The sequence below is a fragment of the Strix aluco genome, chromosome W (assembly GCF_031877795.1).
Source record: "Strix aluco isolate bStrAlu1 chromosome W, bStrAlu1.hap1, whole genome shotgun sequence".
NCBI lineage: Eukaryota > Metazoa > Chordata > Aves > Strigiformes > Strigidae > Strix > Strix aluco.
The window spans coordinates 47,234,094-47,256,888 of NC_133970.1; the positions used below are offsets into that span (position 1 = coordinate 47,234,094).

Sequence of the window (22,795 nt, forward strand, 5' to 3'; positions counted from 1 at the left end):
CATTACTGGCTGTATATGATCGAGACAGCTGGACCATGTGCCCTATTCTCCAATATGTAAGTACAGCTGTAACTTATTGCAAAGGGTATTCCTGTTGGCAAAGGAAGCCCTTGGCATAAGGCTGCCTTAATACCTCTGCAAAGTATTGATTCATACTCTTCTAGGTGAGAGGACATCAAACAGGGCTTAAAGGAAGTTGCATAAAAGAAGTAGGGGCAGCTCCCTAAAGTAAAATCCTGTTAATCTGGAAATACTCTGGCCAACAGGCCAAGTGTCTGGTTTAACCAAGGCCATGATACCAAGCAAATGATCTCTTAACCACAAATTGAGTTTCTAGTGGCCTAAACAGGACAGCTGAATAGGGTTTTTTTAACTATGATCTTGGTTTCACTGCTATCAAGGAATCTCAGGAGAAACTGAGTTGCAGGGGCATCATTAATCTAGACTTTACTGATTGAGGGAATAATAGCTTCCCTTGTCAGGTAAGCTAGGTCAACATACTTTTCAGTTGTCTCTTACAGGACTAACCACAGGGGCTTGGGTTAGACTTGGCAGAATAAGAGCCTGTATTTAGTCAACTTTCTGGCAATTGATGCTGGTTTTGCATTCCAGACATGGCATAAACTGGAGGGGAACAGTTCTCAAGCTGTCTATGAACTCTTCCACCACTTGTATTCAAGCAGGTACTTGTTATGTATTAGTGTGAACAATATATATCAGGTATAACCCTACCTGTAGGTAAGGCTAATATCTTTTGTGTGTATTAGTCACTGGCTATGCCAGTTCTTAACAGACTAATTTGATTATTTTCATAGAGGAGGCAAACTAATGGTAGTACTTGCATCAGAGCAAGCAGCTGGAGTTTTCCATCTAAATGATAGTAATCTTGTGTCATATTACAGGAAGTTTATTTAACTTGAACTCGGACACTTTCAGATGCTAGAGCAGTAGGTGTTCTAATAATGAAACAACACTTATATTTTATTTGACTCCTCAGCATGAATGACCCTGTTTAAAAGGTAAAAGTCTGAATAGCACATTCATATTTCTGATTCATTAATGCATGCTTAGTGCTTCTCAAGGCTACTTGGGGCACTATCATTGCAGCAGGAACTAGGCAGAAAATATGATAGCTAATTATGCACATAAGGATTTGTTAGATGCAAATGTCACTCAGTCATAGAGGGGCTCACACAAATGCACTATTATACTTCTAATGTGGGTAGAATCCTGCTAGTCAATATTGTCCATTATTGGTAAATGTATCTGTCTTTACAGCTTTGACTCTTGCTAGTCATTGTATGTATTGCTGTTAGCCCTTAGTCTACTTCTTCAACCTGAAAAAAAATGAAGTGTTGAATTCACTCAGGTGGATAGCTTGTCTACCAGCCTTCTGAAACAGCTCTTCTGTCAAGAACTTGATGGCTAGAGATATTTCTAAGGATATTGTGCAGGTCCTGATACAACCTTCTAACTAGAAAAATCTAATTCTTCAAGAAGGGAGCAGGGAACAACCTGCCTTGGAAACATGTTCAGCACTTGAACTATTGCTGTACTTCTGGTTACTACTTCATCCTAACAGGCTATATTGCAGTAAAAGCTTCTCTTGTCCTCTTCTGGCCTCTCAGATTCTAATTTGAGGTTAATATTTACATGCAATAACTCTTTAAGCTGAATCATGTGCTTGCGGTATCAAGGGACAGAAGAGGAGCATGGGTTGTGAAAAGGACAAAGTATTAGAGTGCTGAATAGATGTTTTAGTTTCTGTCTTGCCTCTGACTTTTTTTCAGTGTCCCTAATGTCTCCTCAGGCAGCCTTTCATCAACATTAAGGCAATTATCTTTGTCTGCTGGGGGGGGAAAAGCCTGTTTGTTGGGTGAAGATTATTGTCCAGTCTTTAAATCCTGTGACAGACTACAGCCATAATGAAGATTCTCAATCCCCTGGGCACAGGGCAAAAATCTAATCATTAAGTGTAGCCACCCCTTGCTCAAATAAGGGATAAATGTGAAAGCATCTCTTAAGGGAAACTAAATGTTGCTCAACAAAATTGTTTGGCATGTGCTTCAATTCTTGGTAAGAAACAGGTATTTTGAGGATGTCTTGTCACTTCTAACAGCTGTCCTTATAGGGAGTTCAGAGAAGACACAGAATACTGTATGCCCGAAGTCCTAAGACTGACTTTCCCAGGGTAGATGTGTGAAAATGAAGTACAATGAAGAGTTGCCTGACTTGAGACAGTAGGTAACAGCTCATACTTCAAGGCCTATGTATTGAGGGCCTGAAATGGTCTTCCCCTAAGGAGTGATCAGTACTTGCTCTTCACAGGATAGTCCCTCTAGGAAAGGGGGGAGATGCTGCTAGTGGCCTCTTAACAAGCCCTTTCTGGAGTAAATTGAAAAGTAGGTGAGCATAATGTAATGTGTATCTACTGATACAGGCAAGAGTTTGGGGCACTTCTCCCAGGGTAGCAACATCCAGAAATCTGTAGTCTAAGACTTTTGAAATAGTGCATTTAGCATAGTAGTTAAAACGGGCCATACAATTGCATAGCAAGTAATTAAGCTGTGGTGATGGCAATGGATTTATCTACATGGAGAAGATTCAAAAGACATCACTTAAGTCTGCTGACATAGTTGCTGTGGGAGTGATCTTGCTCTTCACTATGACAGTATAACTGAAGGCATGCCTGTCCTTGCACAAAAGCACATGCATCTCTAACTCTGCCACACTGCTGGCTGGCTCTTTTCAGATGAACTCAGAATTCAAGTGTAATAAAACAGTTCTAGTCTCTTGTTGCCTTACTCCTGCAGTCTGAGTAAGGGACTGAATCCTGCAAAAGGAAGACTCCAATCAAGAATGAGAACTGCAAACAGATTTTAATTTAACTTTAGTTACTTGCATGTAGACCATACCATCACTCTCCATTAAGAAAAACCAAACTTGAGTGTGACAAATACTTTGTGCTGTAGCACAGCTTTAACTTGGGTCTACAGCACAGAATCCAAATTTAGTTGTGGCTGAGACTCTCATACCCCAAGCAGACTAGATTGCTGCTAGCTCAAGCTACATAATGTTGCTTCCTGCCCCAGTGAAATTTTAAAGCCTGAGGGGATTTTTGTGCTGGTCTGGTGGCTTAACTAAGATGTCAAGTAGCTATTAAAATATGAACTTGTATTAAGGCAGCCTTTATCCTTGCATTCTTAGTTTAGCAGCTAATTTTCTTGCTCCAGAGATGTGATTCTCAAAGATACTGAGTTCTCCAAAGGTATGATAAATAACTGTAATAAAATACTGTGAGCTCTCACCAGGCAAGATGAGCTGTGTCAGACCCCAGATAAGAGTTTGTCCTGTAAACTGGCCATAAAGCTGTCATTAACACTCTCAAACCGAATTGTTAACACTGAGAATGGCTGAACCCTTACAAATACCCCTATCGTGGAGAAGCTCAGACTTGTGTGCATCCCATTCCCTGTCTCCCTGCACTGCTCGGGGGGAGGAGGTAGAGAAACTGGAAGTGAAGTTGAGCCTGGGAAGAGGGGAGGGTGGGGGGAAGGTGTTTTTAAGATGTGGTTGTATTTCTCATTACCCTACTGATTTGATTGGTAATAAATTAAATTTCCCCGAGTTGAGTCTATTTTGCCTGTGATGGTAATTGGTGAGTGATCTCCCTGTCCTTATCTTGACCCACAAGCCTTTTGTCATATTTTCTTTCCCCTCTCCAGTTGAGGAGGGGAGTGTTAGAGTGGCTTAGTGGGCACCTGGTATCCAGCCAAGGTCAACCCACAATACCATCTTCCCCCACCTTGGAGTTTTGTGGCTGTGTGGGTCTATGCAAATAAGTGATCTGGCCTCCATGGGATGGAGACAGATGGCAATAATGGAGGGATGACTAGAGTGTAAAGATAACTGTCAATCTGGAGTTCTACCACTTTACAGCTGCCAAAGTGAGGTCTTGCTTGTGTATATTTGTTCCTTCCTAGGTTATTTGTTTGTTATTGCCCCTTAACTTTACTTCAGAGTCAGATACTTACTGTGGCTGTGTAACACCAGAGCTGGGTGTAGCTTTGCCAACTAAACTGGGGAAGCAGGATCACTGACAGGTAGGACTCAGTGCCTTGAAGTTGCTGTTTCTTCTTTCCAGCATGAAGCTGGGTGGAATGTCTTAAAGCTCAACTCCTAGAGAGCATATATTCAGGTATTAGTGGGCTTCAGTGTTCAACAGAAAAAAACTGGACTAACAGGTCTAATAGAATATTTATTCTTCAAGGTAAAATATTATTCCTGCCTACTGATTGTTATTTGGATTTTTAAAAACTATAGCAAGCATAGCTGACCACTATCTCATCATGTCTACTGAAGCTGAAACTGCTACTATCAACAGCCAGCCTGAGCAACAGGCTCCACTGAAAGCACAACCTTCGAAGAAGGAAAAAAAGAAAAGTAAGGAATATTTACCTCTTGAACACTTCCTCTAGTCAGTCTCCTTTAATCTTTTGCACTTGCCTAAAACTAAGATCACCCTCACACCATAGTTCAAATAATTCTGAGGCTTCAAGCTGACTGGAAGAGTGAATAAATAAGCTAGTAAAATAAATCTAACCAGAAGGTAGCCTTTTAGCTTGAAAGGTTTTTTTCCAGCTTTAAGTTCTGAAGCTCTCAGTTCCACTTTAAATGACTCATTTGCTGAGTCTGACAAGTCACCAAAAGCCTGGAGAAATGAAAGCCTACTGAGGAGGTGACCAGACCCAGGACCATCCTGGTAGCTGTCAGTCTGAACCTGAACTTAATTCCTCCCTCCCTCTAGAGAGGGAGTGACATGCTGGACACAGATACAGATTCTAGTCCAGAGAAGCTAGAAAACTCATTTAATGAGAATTATTGTAGATCAGATAATAGATTTTTTGATAGATTAGGTCATGTAAATGTAATTACCTCAGAGGTACATACCTAGGCACATACTCTGAGCATGTTGAGCATGCAGAGAAGAAAACCAAACAGTTCTGAGTAGTGGGAACAGTGGAAATAGCAAATATAGCTAAAAGTGATTACAGGGATGGGGGTACCAGGACTTGTAGGATGGTGCTGATAGAAAGTTCTAGCACAGGGACTAGGTGATTCTTGCATGCCAAGAAGAGATTTGACTATGCCAGAATTAGAGGCTAACATCTAAAAGGCTTATTGAACATTCTGTATGGCCATGGGAAGTAGCACTTTGCTTGGTGGTGTTTAGCACTGTCCTGGTTTAACCAGGATAGGGTTAAGTTTCCCCAGCAGTGGGGGGGGAGCTCTAGCCGGGTTATTCAGATACCAGGCAGATGTCACATCCTGGCAGGTCACATTTTCCTGGCGTGGGAGCGCGGTGCACTCGTGGTTTTGTACATCGTGCTTCTCACTGCTGTTATTTGGTAGCTATTTTGCTCTGTTCATTGCTATCACTATTACTGTTATTGTTATTGCTGTTGTTTGTTGTGTTGCTATTGCACTGTTGTATTAAACCTTTCCTTATTTCAGTCTTGGGGCTTTGTATTTCACTCCCTTTGTGGGGGAGGGGCAGCGGCCACGTGGTCTCAGACCCCGGCAGGGGCTAAACCATCACAACTTTGGCGCCCAACGTGAGGCTGGAGAAGACTGAAATAAGGACAAAAGGAGAAGTGTGTTAGAGCAATCTGTTAAGTGTAATTTTTCTGTTTTTACTTGTATTGGTTGATAAGAAATGTTTGCTATGCTGGGCAACTTGCTTGCGTGGTGGGGCTGGATTAATCCTCACGTCCACTCTGTGCTCCTAGTGCTGGTGTATGTTCTCGGTGGAAAATGTGTCAAGGGTCTTGTTCTGGTCTACTGGTTACTGTCTGCTTATAATGGGCTCGTTTTGCTGCTTGTGGGGGTGAACCGGTACCTGTTTGCTGCCTGGTCTTTTGTTAAGGGTCTCACCCCCTCTAAGGGTGAGCCAGGGGAAGAGATCCTCTCGGTTTTTGAGAGTTTCAGCTATCCCTGGAGCACCCAGGCCAGTGTGCTTGCGGCTCTGTGCTTTCTGAATGTCTGCCAGATCTTGTTTTGGGCCATGCGGTACTTCTCCAACAATAGCACCACCCGGAAACCTGCCCCGGGGGCAGATAGCTATAAATGGCAAGGTGTGTGGGAGAAGATGGGCAAGTACCTGAGTGAGTGGTCACCCCCAACGTTCTGGGATTTTACTCCCGAACAAATGGAGAGTCCTGATAAACTGGTAGAGTGTTTGGAAAAGGTGTGCTGCCAATCTGACAAACCCCGGGAGACGCAGCTCGCTGCGATGTGCTGGGGGCTTGCCCATGCTTACCGCATCGCCCTTAACACTGATCACTGCCCTCAAGGGGGAGAAGGGGCTGCAGGGTCTGAAAGTGAACCTACTGGTACAGCAGCTGGGCCAGAGGGACAGGCAGCGCCAGTACTGGTCGCCTCCACCAGCACAGCAGCTGAGCCAGAGGGACAAGCAGTACCAATATCAGTTGCCCCGATACGGAAAACAAATTACACCAAAAAATCCCCTCGCAGTGCACAGGGTGATAATGGACCAGGCCCATCACGAGAGCAGGAGGAAGAGCCGGAGGTAACCATCCGATCTCTATCCCTCAGTGAGTTGCAAGATATGCGGAAGGATTTCAGCCGCATTGCAGGCGAGCAAATTTGCACCTGGTTGCTCCGGTGCTGGGATAGTGGAGCTGCTGGTTTGGAATTGGAGGGGAGAGAGGCCAAGCAGGTGGGACCTTTAGCCAAGCAGGCTGGTATTGACAAGGCAATAGGGAAACAGGCTCAAACCCTCGGCCTTTGGAGGCGACTCCTGCTCGCTGTGAGGGAGAGGTACCCCTACAAGGATGGTGCTCTATGTTGGTTAGGCAAGTGGACCGACATGGAGAGAGGCATTCAGAACCTCAGGGAAATGGCTGTGTTTGACATGGTCTATGGTGATCTGAATGATGAGCAGTCACCCATGGATCCAGATCAGGCCCCTTGCACACAGTCGATGTGGCGGAAGTTCCTGCAAAGTGGACCAGAGGGACATTCCAAAGCATTAGCAGCAGCATCCTGGTGGTGGGACACTCAGACAGTAGATGAAGTGACTATGCAGCTCCGGCACTATGAGGGAAGTCTCCCTTCCTCCCAACATGCTTTGGTTTCAGCCGTAGAGGAACTGTCTCAGAGGCTCCAGAAAATGGAACAGGACATGTCCTATGTTCCACCTGCACGGGCCGATGTCTCAGCTATTAGAAGCAGGCGATTCCCCACCCAAGAGAAGGGCAGTGGAAGACACACACCACAGGGCACCCTGTGGTTCTTTCTCCGCGACCATGGGGAAAACATGAGGAAGTGGCATGGACAGCCCACTTCCACCCTAGCTACACGAGTACAGCAACTGAAAGGGAAGACTACCATGAAAGGGGAGTCTTCCAAGAGAGATGCAGCTCCAGTGTCTAGTCAGAAATCCCCCAGACAGAATAGAATGGCCAACAGTATGCTTGACCCTCTTGAGGGGACCAGGAAGTCATTCTTGCAGGAGTCACTCTTAGATCAAGTGAGTGATGGTGAGCAGGATTAGAGGGGCCCTGCCTCCAGCCAGGTGGAGGAAAGGGATAATTGGATTTACTGGAAGGTGTGGATCCGATGGCCTGGCACATCAGACCCACAAGAATATAAGGCCTTGGTAGACACTGGCGCACAGTGCACCCTGATGCCATCAAGCCACAGTGGGGTTGAACTCATCTGTATCTCCGGAGTGACAGGGGGGTCCCAACAGCTGACCCTATTAGAAGCTGAAGTAAGCTTAACTGGGAAGGACTGGCATAAGCACCCCATTGTGACTGGCCCAGATGCCCCGTGCATCCTAGGTATAGACTTCCTCAGGAGAGGGTACTTTAAAGACCCAAAAGGGTACCGGTGGGCCTTTGATATAGCTGCCCTGGAGGAGGTTGAGCAATTGTCCACTTTACCCGGCCTCTCAGAGGACCCCTCGGTGGTGGGGTTGCTTAAGGTTGAAGAGCAGCGAGTGCCAATTGCTACCAAGACAGTGCACCGGCGGCAGTACCGCACTAACCGAGATTCCCTGGTCCCCATCCATCAGCTGATCCGTCGACTAGAAAGCCAGAAGGTGATCAGCAAGACTCACTCACCTTTCAACAGCCCTATATGGCCAGTGAGAAAACCTAATGGCGAATGGAGACTGACCGTGGACTACCGTGGCCTGAATGAAGTTACGCCAGCGATGAGTGCTGCAGTGCCGGACATGCTAGAGCTCCAATATGAGCTGGAGTCGAAGGCAGCCAAGTGGTACGCCACGATTGACATCGCTAACGCGTTCTTCTCCATTCCAATAGCACCAGAGTGCAGACCACAGTTTGCATTCACTTGGAGGGGTATCCAGTACACCTGGAATCGATTGCCCCAGGGGTGGAAACACAGCTCCACCATTTGCCATAGACTGGTCCATACTGCACTGGAGAAAGGTGGGGCTCCAGAACACCTGCAGTTCATTGATGATATCATTGTATGGGGGGACACAGCTGAGGAAGTCTTTGAGAAAGGAAAGAAGGTAATTGAAATCCTCCTGAAGGCTGGTTTTGCCATCAAGTGACAGAAAGTTAAGGGGCCTGGAAGGGAGATTCAGTTCCTAGGAATAAAATGGCAAGATGGGCGCCGCCACATCCCAATGGAGGTGATAAACAAGATAACAGCCATGGCCCCACCAACCACCAAAAAAGAGATTCAATCTTTCCTGGGCGCTGTGGGGTTCTGGAGGATGCACATCCCAAACTACAGCCTGATTGTGAGCCCTCTCTACCACGTAACCCGCAAGAAGAACGATTTTAAATGGGGCCCTGAGCAACAACAAGCCTTTGAACAAATTAAGCAGGAGATTACCCAGGCAGTGGCCCTCGGGCCAGTCCGGGCAGGGCAGGAGATTAAGAACGTGCTCTACACCGCAGCCGGGGAGAATGGCCCTTCCTGGAGCCTTTGGCAGAGAGCAGATGGGGAATCCCGAGGCCGACCTCTAGGCTTTTGGAGCCGGGGATACAAAGGCTCTGAAGCTAACTATACCCTGACTGAGAAGGAGATACTGGCAGCGTACGAAGGAATTCGAGCTGCCTCAGAAGTGGTCGGCACTGAGACACAGCTCCTCCTGGCACCCCGACTGCCGGTGCTGGGATGGATGTTCAAAGGAAAGGCTCCCTCCACACATCATGCAACAGATGCCACGTGGAGTAAATGGGTTGCGTTGATAACACAACGGGCTCGAATAGGGAACCTCGACCCCCCAGGATTAGTGGAAATGATCATGAACTGGCCAGAGAGCAAAGATGCTGGGATGTCACCAGAACAAGAGGTGAAACGTGCTGAGGAGGCCCCACCATATAACGAGCTGCCAGAGGAAGAAAAACAATATGCCCTGTTCACTGATGGGTCTTGTCGCATTTTGGGAAAACATCGACGATGGAAGGCTGCGGTGTGGCATCCCACATGAGAAACCACTGAAGCTGTTGAGGGACAAGGTGAATCGAGCCAGTTCGCAGAGGTGAAAGCCATCCAATTGGCTTTGGAGTTTGCTGAGCGAGAAAAGTGGCCGAGGCTCTATATCTACACTGACTCGTGGGTGGTGGCAAGTGCCCTGTAGATGTGGTTGCAGCAATGGAAACAGAACAACTGGCAACGCAAGGGCAGACCCATCTGGGCCGCTGAAGTATGGCAGGACATTGCAGCCCGGGTGGAGAACCTCGTTGTGAAGGTGCGCCATGTGGACGCCCATATACCCAAGAGTCGGGCCACTGCTGAACATCAACATAACCAGCAGGCGGACCAGGCTGCTAAGATCGAGGTGGCTCAGGTGGACTTGGACTGGCAGCGTAACGGTGAACTGTTCATAGCCCGGTGGGCCCATGAGACCTCGGGCCACCAAGGCAGAGATGCAACATACAGGTGGGCTCGAGATCGAGGGGTGGACCTCACCATTGACACCATCGCAGAGATCATCCACGGATGTGAGACGTGTGCTGCAATCAAACAAGCCAAACGGGTGAAGCCCCAGCGGAATGAAGATCGATGGATGAAATATAAATATGCAGAGGCCTGGCAGATCGACTACATCACACTGCCACAGACCCACCAAGACAAGCGCCACGTGCTCACAATGGTGGAAGCAACCACTGGGTGGCTCGAAACTTATCCAGTGTCCCACGCCGCCGCCCGAAATACCATCCTGGGCCTTGAAGAGCGAGTCCTGTGGCAACACGGCACCCCAGAGAGGATTGAGTCGGACAATGGGACTCACTTCCGAAATAACCTCATAGATGCCTGGGCAGAAGAACACGGCATCGAGTGGGTCTACCACATCCCCTACCACGCACCAGCCTCCGGGAAGATCGAGCGCTACAATGGACTGTTAAAAACTACCTTGAGAGCAATGGGGGGTGGAACCTTCAAACACTGGGACACACATCTGACAAAGGCCACTTGGTTAGTGAACACAAGAGGATCTGCCAATCGAGCTGGCCCGGCTCAGTCAAAACTCCCACGTGTTGTAGACGGGGATAAAGTCCCTGTGGTGCGCATGAGGGATCTGCTGGGAAAAATGGTCTGGGTTAGTCCTGCGCCGGGCAAAGGCAAACCCATCCACGGGATTGTTTTTGCTCAAGGACCTGGGTGCACCTGGTGGGTGATGCAAAAGGATGGAGAGGTCCGATGCGTACCACAAGGGGACTTGATTGTGGGTGAAAACACACCGTGAATTATACTGTGTTTTTGTTAATTTTTCCTTGTCAATGCTAATTGCTAAGTGGCAGCTGGATGTGACGCACATGGTATAGAATAAAGGGGTGGATTATGTCCTGGTTTAGCCAGGATAGGGTTAAGTTTCCCCAGCAGTGGGGGGGGAGCTCTAGCCGGGTTATTCAGATACCATGCGGACGTCACATCCCGGCAGGTCACATGCACTCGTGGTTTTGTACATCGTGCTTCCCACTGCTGTACTTGGTAGCTATTTTGCCCTGTTCATTGCTATCACTATTACTGTTATTGTTATTGTTGCTGTTTGTTGTGTTGCTGTTGCACTGTTGTATTAAACCTTTCCTTATTTCAGTCTTGGGGCTTTGTATTTCACTCCCTTTGTGGGGGAGGGGTAGTGGCCGCGTGGTCTCAGACCCTGGCAGGGGCTAAACCACCACAAGCACTTAGATCTACTTGGCTGTTGCCTATAAATATGTTAGTCTTTTATGTGGCAAATGATTGTTCTTGAAGTCCCCAAATAGTAAGCATTAGGCTCCACTCTGAACTGAGGCCAGATTCTGTAAGAACACTAACCTTAAAGGAGTAACTATCTTGCAGTGCATGCACTACTGGAAGGACTGAGATGGTTATTCAGTTATACTCAAGGGACAGTTTTAATATCTACTAATATGATGTATTTTTTTATATTTAAAAAACCTCTCAAAGCCACAACAAAGACTTTTCTCTCTTTTTAAAAAAACAAGACAAAAAAACCCAAACCCCACAAACCTTTCTCTGTTTCCAGGGCCAGAAAAGACAGATGAATCTCTCTTGGCCAGATTCCAAGGTGATGGTGTAAGATACAAAGCTAAACTCATTGGCATTGATGATGTCCCAGAGGCAAGAGGTGACAAAATGAGTCAGGATTCAATGATGAAGCTGAAGGTAAAAGCTTGAGATGGCATGTAAGGAACATCATCTGGGTAGCCTTCAGAAAGCTGATCAAATGGTCACTTTGACATAACTTAAAATACAGCTTAATGGTAACATAGTAATAACAGCACTATCCTAGATGGACATTAATTCTAAAGCTGTAACCCCTTGCTTAAAGGACAGTGTTTCTCTAATGTCTTGGGAATACTTCTTTGGGTCTCTTGTTGGCACTCAGTATGGATGCTAATAGCATGAACTTGATCCCAAATAGCAAGCTTGGGTTTTGGGTGGGGAAGGGGAAAACTTTGTGCAATTTAACATAAGAACTCAAAGCACAAGTTGGCACCCTGTGGCAATGGTGACACCAAGAGATATAGATAAGACAAAGAATAAACGAGACCCTGCAGCAACCAAGATGATTATTTCTGGAGTGCAGAACCCTCACATAGCTTCAATTGGGCCACAAAAGCTGGTAAGGATGCTGCTATTACAGCAGTTCTGTGAACTAAGATAGAAGGCTTTAAAGTTCCTGAACACTTACGGATGAAACACAGTCTAGTTCTGAGGTGTCATTTCTAACCTAGTCAGGCATATGTTGCAAGAAGAATGCTGCTCTAATTGTACAGTTGTGTAGGAATAACTAGATTAGCACTAGTACAGTCACAGCATGGGCTCATGAGAAATGTAAGGAAACAAGTTAAAGCTCAATCTAATGGAAGTCTCATCACTATTTTGATATTCATCCTCTTCAGGGAATGGCAGTGGCAGCCCGTTCCCAAGGTCAACGCAAACAGAAGATCTGGGTGAACATCTCCCTCTCTGGTATCAAGATAATAAATGAGAAAAGTGGGGTAAGATATGACTCATTCTTTGATTGTGATTCTTAAAGCAAGTGAGGTGCTTGAAAGTTAGGCTAATCTGAACTAGATTAATTAACAGCATCATGCCCCCTTTCTGCATATCAGAATTGGCTTGTGGAATGGGTTGTAAAGCTGGAGCCTCCTGCTAGAAAGATAGCTACATCCTATTGTGGTTAGTCAAAGCCTGATAAATCAGAGTCTTGAACTGGAGCCTTCTAACAATCTTAATGCTAACTATAGAGAAGAACAGCTATTATGTCTCCTGCAATTTAAACTAATATTCCCCCCCCCCCCATTCTAGGTCATAGAGCATGAGCATCCAGTAAACAAAGTCTCCTTTATTGCTCGGGATGTAACAGACAATCGTGCCTTTGGCTATATTTGTGGAGGAGAAGGCCAGCATCAGTTTTTTGCAATAAAAACAGCACAACAGGTATGGATCAGAAGCCTTATTTCACTTGCTGTGAGTAATGCTATTGTGTAAACACTTAATATCTGATAAGGGTGTAGTGTTTTGCTAGTAGCCCTATGAGGTGTAGGGGAACATCAGCACAGATGGACTGGTTCTTCTCCTAGAGAAGGGCAGTAGGAATTGACTGTATCACAAGTGGCTTTTATCTTGTTCAGCTTCTCTGTAGTCCAGAATAAAAACACTCAAGTAGCCTTGCTTACTATGATTAATCTTGTTTAACATGTCCATGCACCATGGAAGTCATTAGTGAGATGAATGGAGCTGTTATTATGGGCTTTCCTGTACAGTGGCCTGTTGTTGTCAGTGAGAATGCTAATTCTTGAGTCAGATATCTAGAGCTTCACTCAGAATTAGCAGGAAAGATGTTAGAACTGCACTAGTTTAGTTCTCACAGTGCTTTGTCTTGTGCAACAGAGTTTCTGGGGCCAATGAATGGTAGGTCTGGTTCTCCTAGAATCACAGAATCATCTAGGTTGGAAAAGACCTTGAAGATCACCTAGTCCAACCATTAACCTAACATTGACAGTTCCCAACTACACCATATCCCTCAGTGCTATGTCAACCTGACTCTTGAGCACCTCCAGGGATGGGGACTCCACCACCTCCCTGGGCAGCCCATTCCAATGCCTAACAACCCATTCTGTAAAGAAATACTTCCTAATATCCAGTCTAAACCTTCCCTGGTGCAACTTGAGGCCATTACTTCTTGTCCTATCAATTGTTACTTTGTTAAAGAGACTCATCCCCAGCTCTCTGCAGCTTCCTTTCAGGTAGTTGTAGAGGGCGATGAGGTCTCCCCTCAGCCTCCTCTTCTCCAGACTAAACACCCCCAGTTCCCTCAGCCGCTCCTCGTACGACATGTGCTCCAGACCCTTCATCAGCTTCGTTGCCCTTCTTTGGACATGCTCGAGTAATTCAATATCCTTTTTGTAGAGTTACTTCTGGGAGGGATTCTGAGCTTTCTGTTACAGTATTTCTACATGGGGGAAACCCATATGCAGGGCCTGTCTCTATGAAGAGAAGCTGTGCATAAGCAGTACTGGAAACAAGTACTTGGAATTACTGCTGAGTATTATGCAGCTTCCTAAATGACATGAACTTAAGCTGAATATTTATCATTTATTAGCTTGTCATTATAATGTCTTTATAATAGTCATTTTAATGACTTGAATAGCCAAGGCTTCAAAGCCGGTAATTTCCTCATACATGTCCCTGTCTGTCCTCCTGGAGAACTGTTGACCACTTCAGACCCACTACAGGTGAGACTGAAGAGTTCCTTGTTGAAGCATGTTATTACTCTAGTAATAGCTGTAATGCCTTCTCCTAAGCCTGTTTTATTAGTTTATCAGAGTCCTGTGTTGTACTGGCTTCACTGGAATTATAGATCAAGTACAAAAGCCTTCTGTGTGTGCTCTGGAGTGGAGTCTTCTCTGAGCTTTTCACCATGGGGTGCTGCTTGCCAGTCTATAAGCTTAGCCAAACTGTAGAAAGCTCTTGACTTGCTGCTAGTTGTTTTTAAGACAAACTTGTCTAGCTGATAAGTAAGAACTTCTGCAGCTCTGGACTGCTGCAGCTGTACTGTTTGTCAAAGGTGATAACTCTTGAAATAGCTCTTCCTGCAGTTGCATGTCTAAAATCCTTGATTAGGAGAGGATGATGCTCACATGTAAACAGTGAGATCTGTTCAATAGATTCTCTGCTTGAGCCTAAAGGTAGTGCCTGAGCAGGAGGACTTGCCCTACTCTTAGATACTGACACAGCTGCTACGTGCCTCAAGCAAAAGATCCAAGTCAGTGTAGCTGAACCTGCCACTATCTCAGCAACTACTCAAAACATTATTGTTAATGGGTGTGCAGGGAATGCGGTGCCTTTCTAATTCACACTAAATTTTTATCGTGATACAGATATCACTTAAAGCTGGTGTCTGCTCCACACACTTGAGTTGATGATAATCTTACCTTATGCTTGCATCACTGATTCACCATTTGCATAGTGTTTAAAGTAAATGTAGTACTATCTATAAAAGCTTTCTCCAGGTTCAGCGTTGGAGTTGGTAAAAAAAACAGAGGGAGGCAAATTGCTTTTCTCATGAGACAACCAGAGGGTTTGGATACCCTTTGCACTTTTAAGGAAATGTGATTAGGACTTGCTATGTACTTATGAAATGTTGCACTACGTGATTTTAGAGGGAAAAAAAAAAAAAAAGGCAGGCTTGGCATAAGTACAGTCACTTTCCCTGGGGAGTTCTAAGGGTAATGGGGCACAAACAGCTTGGATTCTGCATAAGCTCTCTTATGCAGAGACTAGACAGTCATTTAAACTCTTGCTTTTCCTGTTATCTCAACCTTGGTGTTGCACCACTTAAAGTTCAGCTTGCTGCTCCCTGGACTTCTACTGAAGCAAGCTGTGAAGTAGTACATGGCCTAAAATCTACATTCTTTTTCAGGCTGAGCCTCTAGTTGTTGATCTTAAGGACCTCTTCCAGCTAATATATAATATGAAGAAGAAGGAAGAAGACAATAAAAGGGCAAGTAAAATGATAGAAACTGCATTAGTCTACACAGAAATAAAGCTTGCTTTGGCTTGGTTTTTGGGCTCTTGTGATACTTGATACTGAGGTCTGTCTAGAGCCAGGATCACTTGAGGCTATTGGTTGGTAGTTGTACTGGCAGTTTGATTACCTCCTAGATCTGGGAAGGTCTCCAAAGCAAGAGGCTTTGGATGTTCTACATGATATCTAGGTACTAAAAGCCTTCTCTAAAGAGTGAAGAAGCAAGTAAGACTGAGGTAAGTCGTGCCAACTCAGCCTCACTTGATTCAGTATGCTGCTGGGATACAATAGCTTTGATTTTCTGCTAGTATTATGGAGGCAACATCAGATGCCCAATTGCATTGGAAATGGGAGTAAAAGGGTTCTCCAAAACTAATATTAAGTAGTGATCTCCCTCATACTTCCTCTTTCCGTTACTTGCTTTTTCAAGTCTGCAAGTCACTTGCTTAAGGCAAGTTTTGATATTCCAATTATCATTGACGCTGTTGTCCATCTATTACAGAATGGTAGTGAGGCACTACCTGCTGATCAAGCTGGCAAACTGAAACTGGTAGGTTAAATTTTAGAACTTTATGCTGATGCCATTAAGGAGTTTATAACTGACTGCCTCCACATTGTGTGGGAAATGCAGTATTTATAGATGTGTTTGCAATAGATCTGCATAATGCTTAATTCTTGCTCTTGCAAGAACTGTAACAGATATTGATTCTTTCAATATTTCTGGCTTCGAGGGAGTTGACCAGATGGACTTGTTTGGGGATATGTCAATGCCTCCTGATGTGAGCAGTCCCACAGTAAGTAGAATCTAGCTTAGCTGCCTTTGATTCTTGCTTTGAGAGCAAACTTTGTCCTAGTAATAGATTTGGTTTTGGTTTGGTTTGGTTTTTTTACTTTGTTAGTTCTGGTTTCACCAAGACATTTGTTTAGCTGCTCTAGTTAGTAAGTAAATACTATTATAGCCCTAAGACGCTTGCACACTGATGGCTAGCGTCATCCTTAACCAGCAGAGTTCACTTGAGACTGTGTGACAGATAATCCTGTATTGTTAGTCAGATGTCTTCAGAAATATGTACTAGCAGTACATGCCTCTGCTGTTATGAGAGCTGTTACAGAAACTCAACTAAAGATCATTAAAGCTGAATCTCATTTTATGGACTCCTGGCCATTCTAGATGGGTGGCCCTAGCTCAAGATGTGGGTGGCCTAACTCCACAGAAGTATGCATTTAGCTTGTCATAGCTCAGTGTGACCCCAAAAATCCTACTGGTTTATGCTAGCAATATAAGCCACCATCAGCTATGATCCAATTGGTGCTGCAATAGGTGACAGTCCAGCTAGGGACCCAGTCTTTAATCTTACTTCAAAGCTGAGACTGCAACTTGAAGTTGTGCTAAAGCAGTGTGACTTCACAACTTGTCAAAACAAAGGACTAGAATTCAACCAGGGCTTCTTGACTCAAGTGAAAGCATTAGTGCTTAATGACTCTACAGTCTCTAGGCTGTAGAAAAAGCATCTGATATTTAACTAAGGGATCTTAAAATGGGTGCTTTTAACATTGAGCTTCTGACACTAAGTAGCTGTGACTTGACCACAGCTTGTGGTGTTTGCCTTAATGGCTTATAAAATGAAGCTTTAGTGTAACTTCACCATGACACTGAATACTTAGTATGATGTGTTGGATACCAGGATCTCTCCTTTTGCAGCTATTTTCCTTGAGCTTGTGTACTATGGAGCAAGTAATACATAAAGCTAACTTTACTTTTTCTTTCTGAAAAAATAGGAAACTAAAGAGATTCTGTTAGTGGATCTAAAGTCTGAAATTGAGACCAAACACACTTTTGTAAAAGAAGATCTCTTCTTGAATGGCATCACAACCTCTATTCCACAACCAAAGCCACAGCCACCCTTCTTGCCTGAGAGTTCTTTCTCTACCAATCTTAGCTTCTTTCCCACACCTAATCCAGACCCTTTCAGTGATGATCCTTTTGCACAGCCAGACCAACCTGCACTGCCTTTATTTGATTCTCTAAAATCTGCTGATCAGAAGAAGGAAAGTCTGAATACCTTGACACCAGTGGGTAATGGTGCTTCAAATGGTGATATTGACTACTTGCATAAACAGTTTGACCAAATTTCTAATAGAACTGGCAAACGAGAAGCACTAACAAACCAGTGGCCATTTGAGAGTAAGTTGCCTGCAGCAAGAACTCCAAATGGGGTAGCAGAGAGAGAACATAATGGCTTTCTTAAAGCCTCGTCAAACCTATTTGTGAAAGGCTCTTCCAAAGGAGTATCTCTGCAGAATGGAGTAAAGCTGGATTCTGAAAGCAATATCCAGCTCATGTCACATGAGTCTATAACAATTAGCCCACCACCACAAAGTACCAAGCCAGGAAGAGGAAGGAGGTCTGTCAAGGTGAACAATGTTCAAGTAATTAATGGTGATATGCATGCTGTTACTTAAAGAAGCTGGGTGAAGGAAGCTTTTCTTTCTTCTTACTATGTAACTGGCTAAACAGCTTCACAACACATCTACTCTTTCACCTGCCATGCTCTCGCTCTAACCTCTCTGCAGCCATGGTACATTCTAACAGCTTCATAGTAGCTATGATCACTAAATTATATACTTTCTTCCTTAATGCTGCCATGCTTTTGTAAAGGTCTGGTAAGTATACTGATACGTATATTGTCACTTGATATAATGTCAGAACCTGTTATGATAGTTGTACGCCCATCAGCCTGTGGTTTCATAACAATTAGGTACTAGTACTAGCTTACAGAAACCTATGTAGTTTTGCAGTACCTGCCTACTGAGGGCAATCTCAATCACTTGCCTGATTAGACATGGGGTGGCTCTGGGTCAGCTGCATTTGTCTTGCACTGAAATGATGCAAAACTCAGTTGCTGCTGACCTCGCCACAACTGCAGGGGTCACTGCAGACTGAGTTGGGGGGGGGGGGGGGGGTGCTCATCATGCTAGCAAATAATTCAGTCCTTTAAGTCTTATTCTTCTGCTGTTGACGTGTAACTACTGTATATTATACCTACTTAATGTCATGCATCTCAATAGGTGTGAACAAAATGGCGAGGTTTGAAAATCTTATACTTGGTCTCTAAATGATGCATCAAAGTTCCCTGCTCTGCTGTAGCTGAAATAAAAGCTTGTAGTGCTGAGCTTGTGGGTCTTAATCAAGCTAGCATGTGTTCTGCCATGCTATCTCACAACAGCTTTTTTCTTTCTAGACTGCATTGAATGACTTATTTAGCTCAGACTTATTTGTGCCAACTACAGAGCGCCTCAGCTTGACCTCAGTGGCACAGATGGAACCTGTGCCAGCTAATCCAGTGGACCTCTTCAAAACAAGTCCTACCACAGCACCTCCATTGGCTGGTCTAGGTTAGTCCTTTACTCCATGTGCAGTGCACTGCCCTTTTAACCCATGTGCTGTCTGCCCTAAACTATTCAATTCTGTGAATAGAGCCCTAAACTGGAATGGGGTGTTTTGCTTAAACTTTGACAGCAGCTTGCTGCTTTGGTTACATGAAGTTCAAGTGTGCCAAGCACAACTTGGGAGGCCAGGGTAGCACTGCTGCAGTCTTGGTAATCATTTACACAGAAATAACTACATGGTAAATACTTAGTCCTATCACAGAAGTGATAGATGTATGTTCCTACTCCTGTTCTAGCAACCTCCATTCTGTTCTTCCAGGACCAAAATGGAGCTAAGTAAAAAATGTTAACCCCCTTCTTTCCCCCTCCAGTGACTTAAAATTAAGTGTAAATCAACAGTCTTTTGCAAACAGCACATGAAAAATATTTTGCTGGTACTCTTGGTGGAACTAATACACTCCTACTTGAGGTCTTCAGATCACTGAAGTGCTGTGTAACAACAATCTCCCCCTCAGGTGGCTTGCCAGTAACTTCATCGCCATGGAGTGCACAGACATCTGCCTTCACTTGGGCTGCGTCAGTCTTTTCTGTGCCTATGATGCCTGCTCAGCCTACGGGATTTACTCAACCACTTGTCTTTGGTACCCAAGCAGTGCCAAGTTGGAGCCAGCCTGCATCTTTTGGTCCAGCAGCCTCTCAGACCTCTGGTCTCTGGGCACAGCCAGCACAAGTTCCATCTACTTCATGGGCACAGCCATCCAGTGCTGTAAATCCCTTCCAGAATAGTGTGTTTCCATCTTCAACACTACCTGCTCAGACCTCATCTGTACTGCCCTCCATGTCAACAACAACTAGCCCACCTCAGCCACCACCTAGAACTGCACCTCAGAAGGAGCTATCCAAGAGAGTGAGTGATGCTTTTATTGCTCTGGATCCACTTGGTGATAGAGAGATGAAGGATGCCAAGGAAATGTTCAAAGACTTTCAGCTGACAAAGCCACCTGCAGTACCAGCAAGGAGAGGAGAGCAGCAAAGCCTTTCAGGTGCTTCTGGAGCTTTCAGCAATTATTTTAGCAGTAAAGTAGGCATTCCTCAAGATAGTACAGATCATGATGATGTGGAAGCTAGCAAGCTGTCTGCCAAAATGACTGAAAAATTTTTGTTTGTTTGTTTTTTCTGCTTAGATAGCTGCTCAGGCAGTGGGATGACTGATATCTATTCTTTTCTGATAGTCCTTCAATCCTGTTTCAGTAACCATTAAATCAAACTTTTAGTTCTATCTTCCCTAATGTTGAAGAATTGACCAATGTCAGCAGCCAAACACTGACACCTAGTGCCTAAGCTACTTGACTAGACTGAAGTAAACTAGGTCTGTACAGTGTTAGAAGTCCCATCTAGCTTAAGTGTACTGAGGGACAAGCAGGAGATAAAATTGTGAGGCCACTCAAAGCAACTTCTATGTGGGTTTTTGTGCACCTAATTAGATGAGCTTTGGTGTTGCTACACAGACAGAGCCGAGTACTTGTTAAAGTGATATAGTAGTATGTCTCTCTCTTCCCTAGAACCACCAAAGCCTGTTCCCCGACAAACTGTGCTGCCAGCTGATGGCCTGTTTGAAAGTCAAGCTAAAGCAGACCTTTTCAGTGACTCATCTGTAAGTAGTAAAAAACCAAACACTGCCCCTTCCCCCCCCCAGGGAGTCTGTAACCAGTTCCCCAAGCTGCAAGCCCTACCAGGAAGTTTTTCAGCCCTGTATTGGGAACTTCTACAAAAGACTGTAAAATAATGTAGCTGCAGAAGTCTTCCACTTCGGCTATACTTACCTCTCTGTAGAGTAGATGGAGTGTGGACCGTGCAGCTCATTAGCTGAACAAATAGGAGGCTCTCATGTTCAGTACCCCCTGGGGGAGGAAGTGGCTTAACCACATCACTCCATTTGGGACACAACACTTGAAGCCCTTGGTGGAAACTAGATCAATTCCAGAATGCTGACTTAAGACATCTAGCATTTGGCTGAAATAGACCTCATCATGGCCACTGGCTCAGCACCAAATGACTGTTCATTAAGTACACAAGGCTTTTCTGAAAGATACATTGCCTCAGACTAGGATAACTGCTAACATGGATTTAGAGCCCTTCTTCTCTTGCTAAAGTTAATGTGCATTTAGCAGGCACTCTGCAGTATTCTCTTTCCAGAAGGTGTTTGGAACAGGAACTATCTGATACAAACATGCAGAATAAACCTGATGAAACCTGGAAATCCACTAACAGCCTATGATCTCTTCCTTAGAAGGAATCTCAGAAATCATCTTCTGGTCCTTTTGGTGATCCTTTTGGCAATCCATTTGCATAGATCAGGTAAGTCTTCCACTAATAAGACAACCTAATTTATTTTCTGAAATTGACTTGAAAACCTTTGGCAAAGAGCAGGCTGAAAAACTACACTGGCTTAACTTTAATGCTCCTCTGAAGTATGGCAAACAGTCCTGAAAGGAACACTTCTGCTAGAGTACCTCTATTCAGGCTTGTATATAGCTGCATTCTGGCTAAGCTTTAGCTGGCTTCACTTTCTTAGAAATAAAGATATTATTCTTTCATGGACTTAAATCTCAAGGCCACAATAGATCTAGATTTTCCTTCCTTGAGGAAAGTTAATGAGTAAATGTACTGAAAAACTGAGGGGCTGACTAAAATCTTTCAGATACCTCTTTAGGAGGGTGTTAGCACACAGTGCCCTATACAGATTTCTGAAGTTTAATCCCCTAGATATTGTGGGTTTGTACTCTGGGTGAATTACAGTAAAAACAGGATAAGGGCTGTTGGAGCTTCTGTCACTAGGAACTAATGTAACTCAAACGTTTTTACCACTGACTAGAGAACATGAACTGTCAAACTGGCAAATCTATTCTTCTGCCACACCTCTAAGTCTTCCCCTGAAATACTGTCTAGCTTCTAATGGAAGACAATTGTTGCTATTTATTGCTTTAGTTTTTGTTCTTAGTGGCTCTAAGCTAGTTTAAACAGTAAAACTATAACTTATAGTCATCCTAACCTTAAGTCCTTTTCATCATACTAGGCATAACCAGAAAAGAACAAATGGAATAACTGGACCTCTTCTCAATGTGACTTTTCTACTTGTTCATTTTGCTGTCTGCCACTCTTGCTGCTGTTCCATGATGTCTGTAATCTAAAACATGTCCAGGTGGATAGAAACATGAACCCTCAAAGAACATGCTGTGAAGATAATTCGGGGCAAAGCAAATGGAAAGTTGGACTCATGCTGAAGACCCAAATTCAAATTGGTGGATGTTAATTTTACTTTAGTTCTTAGCAATCTTCCACAGAAGAGCTTAGCAACACTAAGTTGTGTGTCTTGTAAATATGGATACCACAATTCCTCTTTCTGTGGCACTTACTGTCCTAAAACATAGGAACTGAATGTACCTGGGGAAGAAATGCTGCCTTCACATAAGGGAATTGAATTAGTAGCTAAAACTTCATGCTGTAAACAACTAGTTTAGTTGCATGTTATCACAACAGCAGCCAGTTATCAAGTTAAGTGGACACTACTCCTAATTGGTGACTGAACATATGACTTGGTCTCAAAGCCACAAAGATGTAAACTGTATGGGGGGGGGGATCCAATGCTTGTCCATTTAAATAATGGTAAAAGTAGTGCTCTGCCATAAATGTATAATAAAGGGACTAAGTGTGGGGTAACAGAACTGCTGGAGTCCTGAATACTAGAGGTCTACACTGTAGGGTCATAAGCTGAAACACTTCTTGTAGAACATTGAGGTAGTTGTGGACACTAACTGTTGTCTTGGTGCTACTCTGGCATTTTTCAGGAAGGGA

The 22,795-nt window shown here is 44.4% G+C and overlaps 1 protein-coding gene across 1 annotated transcript; it reads left to right on the top strand.

The window, feature by feature from the left end:
* The first annotated feature begins 4,329 nt into the window (after positions 1-4,329).
* LOC141917646 (disabled homolog 2-like) lies at positions 4,330-22,546 on the top strand. Its single transcript, XM_074810999.1, has 14 exons — positions 4,330-4,443; positions 11,540-11,679; positions 12,420-12,518; positions 12,829-12,960; positions 15,446-15,526; positions 15,751-15,786; positions 16,053-16,100; positions 16,282-16,344; positions 17,330-17,965; positions 18,793-18,946; positions 19,456-19,983; positions 20,503-20,594; positions 21,231-21,298; positions 22,017-22,546. The coding sequence occupies exons 1-13, from the start codon at positions 4,350-4,352 to the stop codon at positions 21,291-21,293; spliced, it is 2,166 nt and encodes a 721-aa protein (XP_074667100.1). The 5' UTR covers positions 4,330-4,349; the 3' UTR covers positions 21,294-21,298; positions 22,017-22,546.
* Positions 22,547-22,795: the final 249 nt, after the last annotated feature.

Coding starts and splice junctions, on each gene's coding strand:
- LOC141917646 (XM_074810999.1), top strand. CDS start 4,350: ATGTCTACTGAAGCTGAAACTGCTACTATCAACAGCCAGCCTGAGCAA. Junction 4,444..11,539: donor GAAGAAGGAAAAAAAGAAAA/GTAAGGAATATT, acceptor CTCTGTTTCCAG/GGCCAGAAAAGACAGATGAA. Junction 12,519..12,828: donor TAATAAATGAGAAAAGTGGG/GTAAGATATGAC, acceptor CCCCCATTCTAG/GTCATAGAGCATGAGCATCC.